This window comes from Chlorocebus sabaeus, chromosome 21, assembly GCF_047675955.1.
Source record: "Chlorocebus sabaeus isolate Y175 chromosome 21, mChlSab1.0.hap1, whole genome shotgun sequence".
NCBI classification, from domain to species: domain Eukaryota; kingdom Metazoa; phylum Chordata; class Mammalia; order Primates; family Cercopithecidae; genus Chlorocebus; species Chlorocebus sabaeus.
This window is the reverse complement of record NC_132924.1, coordinates 18,184,565-18,198,235: the sequence shown is the minus strand read 5'-3', so window position 1 is coordinate 18,198,235 and position 13,671 is coordinate 18,184,565. Positions and strand designations below refer to the sequence as shown.

Here is a 13,671-nt window from a genome sequence, read left to right as displayed (position 1 = left end):
GAACGGGGCCCTGGGGCCGGGTATTTAAGTAACAGACACACCCACAGGCAGGTGGAGTGGCTCCGCTACTTCTATAGGGTGTTATTTTAGTTTATCCTCTGGACTCTATTTACGCCAAGTAACTTAGCTCGAAACCTCAGCACTTTATTTTGCTTAAATTATTGGGATAGTTTCTTCATACCTAGACACACTATCTTAGGTCCAGAGACTAAGGAAAAGTATTTTCTTTCTGTCTCATACTTCCTCCCCTTTTGTAACCTGTGTTAACAGCAAATGTAATCAACTTCCCCACAAGCAATTGTTTAGTTTAGGGGAGATAAATATAGAAGATAAATAAAGGAGGTGCACCATTACTAGAAGGTGTTTTCTCATTTATGGAATTGCACACACAGCAATTCATCAGCTATTGTTTTGTTTTTTTTTTTTTTCAATCTGCTATTGTTTTAGATTTGAATTGTACAGTTGCTGTATTTTGCTTTATACAAACATGTCCCAGATCATAGTTCGTGGCTCTGGAATATATTTTACAGTACATATGGGACTGGCTTAGAGCCATCCCGTCTGTGGTTATGTAAAGCCAAACCACGTTATCATAGCTTTGTTGCACAGTTACTTAAAAATAAACTAGGACTTATTTGTTGCCCATGTCAGTCCTTGAAACCAGTGTAATTCTGACTTTGGAAATTCCACCTTATGGTCTACCCAATTCAAAGCAAATACACAATTCTCTGTTGGCAGTCTGCGCTGCAGTCCCCTGTGCTAGGAAACCCCATTGCCACACTCCCTGGTTGAGAGACATACAACAGTGATCCCACCCCCTGGTAGAGAGTGATCCTTGCTGCAAAGTGGTCCTTGCTGCAAAGTACTCGAGACTCAGATTTCCTCCCTGGTTGCTCATGATTGATCCCAGTGGGCATCCAACCTGAGTTAGAACAGTCAGAATCATGCTGAAAATTTAGACCTAGGTCAGAGGGAGTCAAGTTGGTGTCTCCTGTGCTTGAACTCTGGGATGTAAACCATAGGAGATGTTAGCAGTGAGAGAGGAGAAATGAGCTTAGAGAAGCCAAAGGGAGAAACTGGATGAGGGAGAGCGATATCACTCATGTCCCTGGCGTTGCTGAGGCCCAACTGCATTCCTGATCCTGGATGCCTTGAGACACCGCCATGGCCTTAGAGGGCTTAAGATGGTTGAAGGTTACCTGAACCAAAATATGTCTAATTAGCACAAGAGATGTTGGTAGCCAACATAAAATACTAATAACAAAAATAGGTAACACTTAAATAGTGAAGTTTTCCAGAAGAGGAAACTGAGAAGAGGCAGGTTAAACGCTTGCACAAGATCACACAGTAGGCAGCCTGGCCCCAGAACCCAGAGGAGCAACCTCTCCATTGCTCACATCTCAAAATAGACACAAAGGAAAAGGCCTGGTTTGGTGTCAGGCAGATGTGGATTGGTTTCCTCACTGAACCACTTGCCTGGGGCTAATTACTGGCCCTCAGTTTCTTAATCTGCAAAATGGAGATGACCAAAACAATAAAATAGAATTGTTGCAAGGGTCAATGAGATATTGTAAATAACGTGCCTTGGCCCAGTAGGCATTTGATAAAAGTTACTTCTAATCTGTTTTCAATTTTTCATTTATAATTAACGGCAGTGACTAGAACTGATAGAATATTATGAAGAGTGGTAGTAACAAGCATCCTTTGGTATTTTTACTGTTAAATATATTGCTGAGATAGATGTGCTTTATTTTGTTAAGGAAGCATTCTTCTATTGCTGGTTTACTACAAAGATTTTTTTTTTCTCCAGAAATTGGTGATGGATATTTTCAAGTAACTGTCCAGTTTGTAACCCAAAAAAAAGTCATATAATTTTTGTCTTTTGACCTTATACTTGATTTTAGTAATAGAATTCTTAATATTGAATATCCTTAGTTGTCTAATTAAACATCCTTAATCATTTTGCATTGTTCTGGAAATGAACTAGTAAGTTCAATTCTCTTGTGTTTGTCTAGGATTTATGTACAAGTGAAATTTCTCTAGTTTTCTTTCTTGTTTTATCTTTTCCAGGTTCCACTTTGTGGTTATGGTAGCTCATAATGATGAATTAAGAAGTTTTCCACCTTTTTCTGATTTCTGGAACTGTTGAAATAGCAGAAAGGTTTTCTGTCCTTGAGTCTTTGAAAGAATATGTCTTTAAAAATATATATATATCCAGTCCCAGTATCAATTTTGGAGATAGGCCTTTCTCCTCAAAATTTTCTACTTGGCACTGTGGTTATCGGTCTAAGTTTTCTACATCTTCCTGAATAAATTTGAATAATTTTTATTTTGCTAGAAAATTTTTAATTCATTGAGATATTCAATTTTTTAGCACTAAGCTGAAAATAGTAATCTCATTTAATGTTATCATTTATTCCATATCTGCATATATTTGCTCCCTGCTATGATTCCCAGCTCTCTTTACTGGACCCTCAGGGGCCACCTCTAAGTGGGGAAGCCACGGGCCCATCACTTCTGTGCAGACCTTTAGTCTTTTCCTGGTTTGGATCATCTCGGTCGTCTCTACCTAGATGGCCACAACCCTAATATCATGTTAGAAGTATGGGTTACAATGCCCTAGAGTCTATTTGGAGTAGGTGAGCCAATCTTCTACTGGGGTAGAAGATAACTGTTTTTATACACAGGATGTGGTTACTGTCTTGGGGACCAGTCAGTTATTGGGGTGGTCAGGAAAGGGCATCCAGGAATGAAGCACTGGTGGGGTACCCAAGCCCAACGACCCATTGTCCCAGAAGCCCCCTATCCATAGTGCCCCATAGCACTTTCACTGAGGTTTTGTTTGCCTCTGGTCTCTTCAGAGTCAATAACACTAGCATGTTATTTCATGGAAAAAGAATCATCTACTTCAAACATACCAATTTGAAGTGTTTTTATAAATATATGTATTCTATGGAATCAGATACTCGATTCATTTTACCATCTTTATAGCAGCTATAGAGTAGGAAACCCCGTGAGTCTAAAAAGACCCACATAAAAGGCATTGGAGATAGATTAGTTGGAAATTCTGACAGGGAGGATCAGAGAAAATTCAGAACTAAATCCCTGATTAGGTGAGAACCTACTTAGAGTGGACACCAGGGAGACTCCAGTTATGAAAGTAGGTGTCAGAGATAGGCAAGGCCCACATGGTGGGGAAAGCATAGGGTGCTAGACCAGGCAGGCAAGAAGCTGGTTTAGGAGCAGGCAACAGTGGAATCAAGCCCAGGCAGCCTCAGCATTTTCCTAAGCAGGTTACTTGCAAAATGCTCAGGAAGTCAATGCTCCGACAAGAATTTAAATCAGTAAAGGCACTTACATCTGGAGGTGGCCAGATCTGTATGGGCAGTTCTTCCTAGCAGTGACCTCATTCTGTCTTTTATGTGGCTGGCAATTTTAAAGAGTGATGCTCATTCAGCTTATCTCTTACCATGTTGTGATTCTATGTAACTCTTCCCCACTGTCTGCAAGCACAACTGCCATATGGGCTCCATACTCAAGCATGGGCCTTAGGTAATGTAGATAAAATGCTTGAATGGGTAAGGACGCACACCCAGAAAGCCGTCTGTGTCACTGGATCCAGGTCCTCCTCCAGTTCAGTGTGGGCGTTGTATCTAAGATTTCTGAATTCCCCTTCCCAGTGCTTTCCTCTTCTTTGGTCCTCATTCTCCCAGGTCTGAAAAAGGTTCTGAAAAAATGACTCGAGTCTGCTACATGGTGGGGAAAGGAGGCTTCCTTTAGTACCTAGCAAGCACACAGGCATTTTTCATGGTAAAGCATAAGGAGGAGGAGAACAGGCACCTCCTTGCATCATCAATGAGAAGATTCCTTAAGCAACTTGAGATGAATACTCAAAAGAAACACATCAGATAAAAGTGCAAACTAAAATATTTAATAATGTAAATTTCCACTTATCCATTTCTCTGCCTTGTCTGTGTTCCAGGTTCAGGTTTAGCGGTCGCATCCTGGGCTTGGCTCTGATCCATCAGTACCTTCTTGACGCTTTCTTCACGAGGCCCTTCTACAAGGCACTCCTGAGACTGTAAGTGCTTTGCAGACCACGCTTCCACCCCAGCCCTGTCTGCAGGGCAATGACACCGACCTCTCTGGTGCCACTGACCCTTTTGTCCCTGTTTTGCCCTAACCATTCCTGTTAGGGCTATGGTGGCTTCCTGTTCTGAGTGCTTAGATATCATATACATTCTTTAGCACAATAAAAAGGCATTTGGGGATGTTGTTGTTGTTGTTGTTGTAGAGGAAGATTCTATTATCAGAATGTCTTATCATGGAGATGAATCATTTTATATAAAAATTATAATAATATTACAAACATTGCATTAAACTGTTAAGTAGAACTGATCAGTTTATAATGTAGTTGTTTTAAAATGATAGTTTTCTCCAACTTTCATGCAGAGTCCATGAGTCAATAATTATTTCGTGTTTGTTATTGTAAACAATTTCACATTTTCTTTTCAAAGGAAAATCATTTGAATGAACTGAAATGACTGAATGATCTGATTCATTAGTGTATTCAAAAGTATCAAATTGTTAGGATAAGTCTGGACGTTTTAGCCAGGAATGATATAACTATATTTTGAAGTGAGGTCTGGGTAGCCATTTGTTCAGTAATTCTGTTTGCCTTTCTCACTGAATTCACCCAGGCCCTGTGATTTGAGTGACCTGGAATATTTGGATGAGGAATTCCACCAGAGCTTGCAGTGGATGAAGGACAACAACATCACAGACATCCTAGACCTCACTTTCACCGTTAATGAAGAGGTTTTTGGACAGGTTTGTGTGATATGGAGCTTGGAAAAGGGATTTTGTTTTTTACTATGGAAAATACGCATAACATGAAATTTATCATCTTAATCACTTTTAAGTGTAGACTTCAGTGGTTCAGTGTATCCACATTGTTGGGCATCCAATCTCCAGAACTTTTTCATCTTGCAAAACAGAAACTCTACTCATTAAACAATAACTTTCCCTTTCTCCTACCCACAGCTCCTGGCAACTACCATTCTATTTTCTGTTTCTATGAATTTGACTACTCTAGATACTTCATATAAGTGGAATTATACAATATGTGTCTTTTTGTGGCTGACTTATTTCACTTACTGTAATGTCCTCAAGGCTCATCCATGTTATAGCATGTGTCCGAATTTCCTTCCTTTTTAAAGCTAAATAATATTTCATTATATAGATATATATGTGTACACACATATATATACAAATATACATAGTATTCTTCCTTTATATATATAAAATATTCCTTCCTTTTTAAAGCAGAAAAATATTTCATTATGTGTATGTTATATATATATATATAAACAAATATATATACATATATGCTGTATTTTGTTTATCCATTCTTCCATTTGTCTGTTGATGAACACCTGGGTTTTTTCCGCCTTTTGGCTATTGTGAATCATGCTGCTATGAACGTGAGTGTACAAATATCTGTTCAAGTCCCTGCTGTATATATCAATTCTTTTGGATATATACACAGAAATGGGGTTGCTAGATCATGCGGTAATGGGATTTTGTTTTTAAATTAGCAAATATGGGATCTCATTCATTCAAACCAATTCCTTGGGAACCACTTCCTTTAATAAATCTGCCCGTGTCCTCTTTCTTCTTTTTCTTGTTATGACATGGATCTACTTTATGGAGTCTTTTGAAAATCGGATATGTTAATGGATCAGAAAGCATTTTTGTAAAGTACGCCATACATATATCAGATATTTCTGTTATATGTGCCATTACAGAAATGATTCTTTTTATCACATCCAGATAGCCACTCCTCCAAAATACATATATCTCAACACTAAATAATAAGATAAAGTTTCCCATTTGTTTTCTACTAGCATTTATATAATATCAAATCTTCTGATCAAATGGCCTACCGTTTTAACGGAAAATAACCATAGCCTGAGTAGATTTAACAAACAAGATTTGGCGAACTTCATTTTCTAGACCTAAAGCCCGTGACATATGGTAATTCGTAACACAGTTGCTGTGATAGTTAAGTCAGGATGCTTCAGAGGTGCCTCCCATCATTGTGGACAGTGCACTGGGTTGCTGCATGAGAATGAATGAATGCTGCAGGCCACCGAGCACCCACATCCCAGTCAAGAATCTCGGATAGGTCCTGGAAACATCAACATTTTGTTGTATTTCCTCTGTAAAAACATGCCTCTGAAGAATGCTGTTACATACTTGAGGAAAAAAAAATATTTCTTTCTACAACTCTGGAGAGCACATTTAAATATGTTTAAGAATGTGCTACTCGTGGCTGGGCACGGTGGCTCATGCCTGTAATGCCAGCACTTTGGGAGGCTGAAGTGGGCAGATCACCTGAGGTTAGGAGTTCGAGAACAGCCTGGCCAACACGGTGAAACCCCATCTCTACTAAAAATACAAAAATTAGCTGGGCATGGTGGTGGACACCTGTAATCCCAGCTACTTGGGAGGCTGAGACACGAGAATCTTTTGAACCTGGGAGGCAGCAGTTACAGTGAGCCGAGATCATGTCATTGCACTCCAGCCTGGGCGACAAAAGCAAAACTCCATCTCAAAAAAAAAAAAAGAAGCTACTCATTTAACTTTCCTGCCATGTACTCATTGAACAGGCAAAATACACTGTTCTCTGTGCATGACTACTTTTAGCCCATCTTTCACATATGCCTAATTGTAGAGGGTAAATTTGTAAAATACACACAATTACTTAACAAATTGTATTAAGACAACTGGGTAGCCATCTGTAAAAGTTTTAAGTTAGATTCCTAACCTAACTCATTACACTAAATAAATTCCAGCCAGATCAGAAACCTGACTGTAAAAATTTAAATTTAAAAAAAAGGAAAAAAGAGATAATTTTTATCTTTAATCTTGCACTAAAGAATGCTGATACAGATATGGCACAAACTCTCAAAGTCATAAAAGTCATCTGACATAGTCAAATATTATTTTAAAATTTCTGCATGGCAAACTGAAAGCGACATAATGTTTAATACATAACATAAAGACTATTTCTTTCAATATCAGAAGAGATCCCACAGATCAATATGAAATTATCAGTCAACAACCTAATAGAAAAGTCACAAAGAATATAAACAGTTCCCAGAAAAGGAAAGACAAGGAGATAATCTCATTTACAATTTTTAAAAATAAATTAATGCTATAGTGAGATACCATTTTCCCTTATTAGAATATCAAGAATTAGAAATGTAGCAGTATTTTGGGATGGTGTAGAGAAACAGACCCTCCAGTCCATTGTAGGTGGAAGTTTGATTCACTCTATGAAAGGCTCTTTGGTGATATCAGTTCATATTTTAAATCACATGCCTTTGACTCAGCACACATGTCTAGAAATTTGTCCTACCGATACATTAACACCTAATTGAAATTACTAATTTATTAGGATCTTCATCACAGCCTTGTTGATAGTTGAAAAATATCTGTAACAGTCTAAATGTCCAGCAGTAGAGCACTGGTTAAATAAATGACACATTTACTAAGTGGAGTAGTGAAATCATGTGGGGTTATTAAAAAGCAAGAGGACACCTCAGCCCCTAAATTCACATATAATCATGAGCAATAAACAGGTACACTAACAACAATTAAGAAAGAAAAACACAGGTCTAAATTGTCATGAAAAATTTCTAAGATATATTTTTAAGAAAAAAAAGACAGTGAAGAACAGTCTGTAAAACACACTACTGTTTACAGGGAAAAAGAGTTTATTTTGGTCAGGCACAGTGACTCACGCCTGTAATCCCAGCACTGTGGGAGGTGGAGGTGGGAGGCTCTCTTGAAGGCAGGAGTTCAAGACCAGCCTGGGCAACATAGCAAGACCCCATCTCTAAAAGTTTTTTAAATTGAAATATATACATTCCCCAGCATATGCATAGAATCTCCCTGGAAGGGAAGTAGAGATGACTGTTTCCAGAAAGGGAGAATGCGTGGCTGGGAGGTTAAGTGGGATAAAAACTTACTTTTCATTTTATGGCCTTCTATACCACTTGAATTTTATTCCATGGTCATATACTATATATTCAAGAAAACAAAGTCAACTACAAATAACTGAATGCATAAAATTAGAGGAAAAAATAAAGTTGAAGATACAAAACAACAATCCTCTAGTGTAAAGTGTAGGAACTCGACAACTTAGAAAAAAAGCTTAAATGTTCCCAGTGATAAAAGTAAGGATGTGTTGTAGATCTAGAATAATGTACAGTTGACCCTTCAAAATGCAAGGGTTAGGGCGCTGACTCCTGGAGAGTTGAAAATTCATGTATAACTTTTGATTCTCCAAAAACTTAAATACTTGTAGCCTACTGTTGACTAGAAGTCTTATTAGTAACAAAAATGGTCAATTAACAAATATTTTATAGGTTATAGGTATTATAAACTGTCTTCTTACAATAAGGGATGCCAGAGAAAAGAGAATGTTATTAAGAACATGATAAGGAAGAGAAAATATATTGTCTATTCATTGAATGGAAGTGGATCATCATAAAGGTTGTCTTCACTTTGAATAGGCTGAAGAGGAGCAGGAAATGAGGGTTTGGTCTTATTGTCTCAGGGGTGGAAGAGGTGAAAGAGGGGGCAGGAGAGGCAGGCACACTGGGTGTAACTTTATGAAAATACGTTGTAATTTCTGTCGTTTTTGCATTTTCGTTTCTCTAAAAATGTGTCTATATAGTACCAATCCTTCTTCTACCAATCCTTTGCTTTAGTTTCAGTGCCCATATCTAGAAAGGTTAATTATCATAAAAGAAGTCAAAAGCAGTCTTAAACAATCAGAACCCTTCTGCCAGATTGTCTAACATCGATTTGTTTTCTGGCACTGCTTCTTCTAGATCTTCTTCCTCGTCACCTGGCACTGGTTCAGAAGCACTCATCCCTGTCAAGTCATCATCTTTTAGTTCCTCTGGCATGGTGTCTATCAGCTCTTGAATTTCTCCAAGATCCATATCTTGAAACCCTTTACCCTCAACTTTTTTTTTTTTTTTTTTTTTTTGGCTATATCTACAATCTCTTTCATGATTTCCTTGATTGGCTCTGTCATAAATCCTGGGAGGTTATGTATAACATGTGGACACAGTTTTCTCCAGCAGAAATTTATTGTTTGGGGCTTGATGGCTTTCATGGCTTTTTCTATAACATCTTCAGTGGTATAACTTTTCCAGAATTTCACAATGTTCTCTCTATTGAAGTCATCCATAATGTTGACATCCTTTCCATAGAGTGCCCTGTGTAATGAGACTTAAAGGTCCTATGACTCTTGATCTAAAGGCTGAATTAGAGATGTTGTTTTGGGGGGCAAGTAGACCACTTTGATGCCTTGGTGTTGAACTCAGGGGGTTCTGGGTGGCCAAGGGCACTGTCCAATATCAAAAAAACTTTAAAAGGCAGTCCCTTATTGGCAAGGTACTTCCTAACTTCGGGAACAAAGCACTGACAGAACCAATCCAGAAGAGACGTTCTCATTATCCAGGCCTTCTTGTTGTCAGCTGGTGTTATCTTTTCTCTTCAAGGCTCGGGGGTTAAAGCTTTAAAGGATAAGGGCAATCCTGATCACAAATCCAAATGTGTTTGCACAAAACAGTAGAGTTAGCCTATCACTTCCTGCCCTAAATCCTGGTTCTTACTTGTCTTCCTTACTAATAAAGGTCCTTTGTGGTGCTTTTTTTCCAGAACAGGGCACTTTCACCTGCATTAAAAACCTGTACAGGCAGGTATCTTTTCTCCCCAGTGATTTTCTTAATGGTGTCTGGGAATTTGTCTGCTGCCTCTTGGTCAGCACGAGCTGCTTCTCTTCTTATCTTGACATTTTTTTCAGCCAAACCTGTTTCTAAAATTATCAAACCATCCTTTGCTGGCATTAAATTTTCCAACTTTAGATCCTTCACCTTCCTTTTGCTTTGAGTTATCATATAATGACTTTGCTTTTTCTGGAATCATATTAGAGTCTATAGGTATGCCATTGTTCTAGCAATACTGCACTCACATAAAAGCTGTGATTTTGGCTGAGCACAGTGGCTCATGCCTGTAATCCCAGCACTTTGGGAGGCCAAGGCAGGTGGATCATAAGGTCAAGAGATCGATACCATCCTGGCCAACATAGTGAAACCCCATCTCTACTAAAAATACAAAAATTAGCTGGGCATGGTGACACGTGCCTGTAATCTCAGCTACTCGGAGGCTGAGGCAGGAGAATTGCTTGAACCCAGGAGGCAGAGATTGCAGCGAGCTGGGATTGCACCACTGCATTCCAGCCGGGCAACAGAGCGAGACTCTGTCTCAGAGAGGAAAAAAAGCTGTATTTTCAATATGATATAAAAAGGTATTCCACAAAAAGTGCCAGGTTTTCACACCTGCTGACATAGCTGCAGTGATGGCTTCATGAATTTCCTTTTCTTTTTTTACAATGGTCCCTATGCTGGATTCATTTGTTTTGAAAAGATGGGAAACCATATCTGCAGACCTCAATCTGTGGTGCCTATCAAGCAATTCAAATTTCCCTTGTAATATCATGATTTTTCTCTGCTTCTTGGGATTACTTCCAGCATCATTAGTGGCCCTTCGTGTGGGTCCCATGATATTATTCAAAGTTCACGGTATTGCACTTAAACACAGTGGAAAATATGCAGTAAACAAGAGAGATCACTTTTTACTGTGATACACAGTTTACTGGAGAGAGGCTGTTCATCAGCAACACTTGAGCTCATCGCAAAAACAACAGGAGGTGGCTACAAAATTATTACAGTAGTACAGTATGTACTACAGTTAATTTTATGCAGTTGTGATTTAATGCTGCATTTTTATGTTAGTTTGCTTTTCTCTCAACTGCCAGTGGCACCATGTACAGGCTCTAAGTGTTTGTGTGTGTACGTTTTCATAAATTTTAACTTTTTAATAATAGATTTGTGTACATTTTGTGTTAGTAAATGATAAAAATAGACTACTATCTACATATATTTTATGGACTCATGACATTTCTAACTCTTTTTTTCATTTTAGAAAAGTTTCTATTAATTTTCTAGGTATGCAGGCCATCTGCGAGTTTTTTCAAATTGTTGTAAGTCTCCAAAAAAATTTCCAATATATTTATTGAAAAAAATTCATGTACAAGTGGACCCATGCAGTTCAAATCCATGTTGCTCAAGGGTCACCTGTATACCTGTTTAAAGTTTATCCCATTTCTCTTCAAAAGGAGGTCACCAAGAACAATGAGTGGTTTTAGAAGATTGAATTGCAGCCCTTCTTTTGTCAAGTTGTTAGATAGTGGAGAGCAGAGGGATGCAGGTGAAAGACACCATAGGCTTTAGGATTAGATTCAGCTACTAGTGAAGAAGCCAAAAATGACCCTGTTGAAATTAATAGAAGCTTTTTTTTTTCCTCACATAAAAGCCCTGTTTAGGCTGAGTGTGGTGGTTCACACCTATAATCCTAGCACTTTGGGAAGCCGAGGCGGCTAGATCGCTTGAGGCCAGGAGCTCAAGACCAATCTGATCAACATGGCAAAATCCTGTCTGTACTAAAAATAAAAATTAGTCAGGTGTGGTGGCATGTGCCTGTAGTCCCAGTTACTTGGGAGGCTGAGGTGGGAGAATGGCTTGAGCCTGGGAGAGAGAGCTTGCAGAGAGCTAAGATTGTACCACTGCCCTACAGCCTGGGTGACAGAGTGAGACTCTGTTTCAAAACAAAAACAAAAAAAGCGCTGTTTGATAAAATCCTCAGGGATCAAGCTCCTTCCAGGTCTCCCCACTGCTATCACTAGGATAGGCGCCCCGCACTGTTAGCCCAGATGAGTACAGCATCCCAACCATCACGACTGTGTTCAATGCAGCAGGACAAAGGAACACACAGCCCATCCCTTCAAGGAGGCCTCCTGACGGTGCCAAACACTTCTGCTTTCACCCCATTGGACAGAATTTACTTACGTGCCACACCTAGCTGTGAAAGAGGTTGGAAAATAAAGTCTTTAACTGGGCAGCTAAAAATCAGACATCCCAAAGAATATGGATGCTGGGTGGTAACAAGTATTTTATTGTTAGCCAATATTTTATAATTAGCACTGATCACCTAAGTGATAAAAGAAAAGGTAACCATCAGATTACTTATGGACTGTTTTGTTTAGGTACATGTGTCCACAAGTGCCAAACATACAGGTATTTTTTTCTTTAAACCAGTAACTAAATCCAGTGATGCCTCATTTGTCTTGCAGCATTGAGCATTTCAGTGAACGCTTAAGTGAATTTAAAATGACTGAAGATTACCCCCTTTACACATGAACACATTTTGATTTTTTTTCATGTCTAGTATGTTATCTACCTTCTTGCCTGTGGAAAGATGGCACACAGATCATAGCCTTCCCTGATGACTCAAGCATGTCCTAACAAAACATGCATCATCACACAAGTGGCAGCGCCATTTGCTCTATGTGCCTACGTGCTTCTGGTTCCCTTGCCAGGATCAGGCTGCCCTGGCTGTGTAATATTATACCCCACCCTCTGCCAGAAGCCTACTGTCTTCTGGCCAGCTGTGGGAGTGGAAGCTGATGGCTGTTAAGAATTTGCTGTCATTGAGATTTGGGGGCATCAAGTATGTGATTGTAGCATTGAGACATTCAGCTTCACCGTTGGGGACAACCTAGCACATTTTCCTTTTATTTCCATTATGCCTCTTGATTATAGGAAACCTGTTTCCTCTGTATAAAACGAAAACTGTAGCCCTTCCAAGGTGCTTAACAATCTGTTTAGAGGTCAGGTGCAGTGACTCACGCCTGTAATCCCAATACTTCGGAGTTGGGAGGATCGCTTAAGGCCAGGAGTTCAAGACTAGCCTGGGCAACATAGACCACATTCTACCAAAAAAAAAAAAAAAACAAGAAGAAGAAGAAAGAAGAAAGAAGGAAGAAGAAGAAGAAGAAAAAAAAAAACATTAACCAGGCAGAGTGGCGCCTCTGTGATCCCATCTTCTCAGGAGGCTGAGGCAGGAGGATCACTTGCCCCCAGGAATGCAGGGCTGCAATAAGCTATGATTGCACCACTGTGTTCCAATCTGCTTAGAACAGCCAGAGCCTTTTTAGTGACCTTGAGAAAGGAAAAAAGACTCCAGGGGTAATCATCCCAAATAATGCCCTGTAGAGGACTTTTGGTATACAGGTGTGCCTCCCTGAGAGATAAGCTGAACTGACAAGCATCTCCCTGAGAGATAAGCTGAATTGACAAGCATCGCAATATTTCTGTTTTCCTACAAGGTCACGGAAAGGGAGTTGAAATCTGGAGGAGCCAACACACAGGTGACGGAGAAGAACAAGAAGGAGTACATCGAGCGCATGGTGAAGTGGCGGGTGGAACGCGGCGTGGTACAGCAGACCGAGGCGCTGGTGCGCGGCTTCTACGAGGTAAGGCCCGGTGGCCTGGGGAAGGCAAGCTGTGGCCAGGGCACTGCTTCATGGGGCCTCATCCTCCAGGCTCCCTGAGGGAGCAGCAGCTCAAGTGGTGAGAACAGACAGGGAGAGCCAAGGCGGGCAGTGGGCTCAGCAAGTGCTCCTCACCAGGGAGTGCTGAGGACTTTCTTGGGGTGGAGGGCTGAGGGGTCACTGTTCTCTGGGAAACT

The 13,671-nt window shown here is 39.8% G+C and overlaps 1 protein-coding gene across 1 annotated transcript in view; it reads left to right on the top strand.

Moving 5' to 3' along the window:
- The window catches only part of HECW1 (HECT, C2 and WW domain containing E3 ubiquitin protein ligase 1), a 252,853-nt gene that overhangs the window by 226,853 nt on the left and 12,329 nt on the right, over positions 1–13,671 (top strand). The window contains exons 22-24 of the mRNA XM_007981511.3: positions 3,983–4,081; positions 4,701–4,830; positions 13,310–13,456. Of these exons, the coding sequence (XP_007979702.2) occupies positions 3,983–4,081; positions 4,701–4,830; positions 13,310–13,456 (376 nt within the window). The remainder of the gene's footprint in view (positions 1–3,982; positions 4,082–4,700; positions 4,831–13,309; positions 13,457–13,671) is intronic.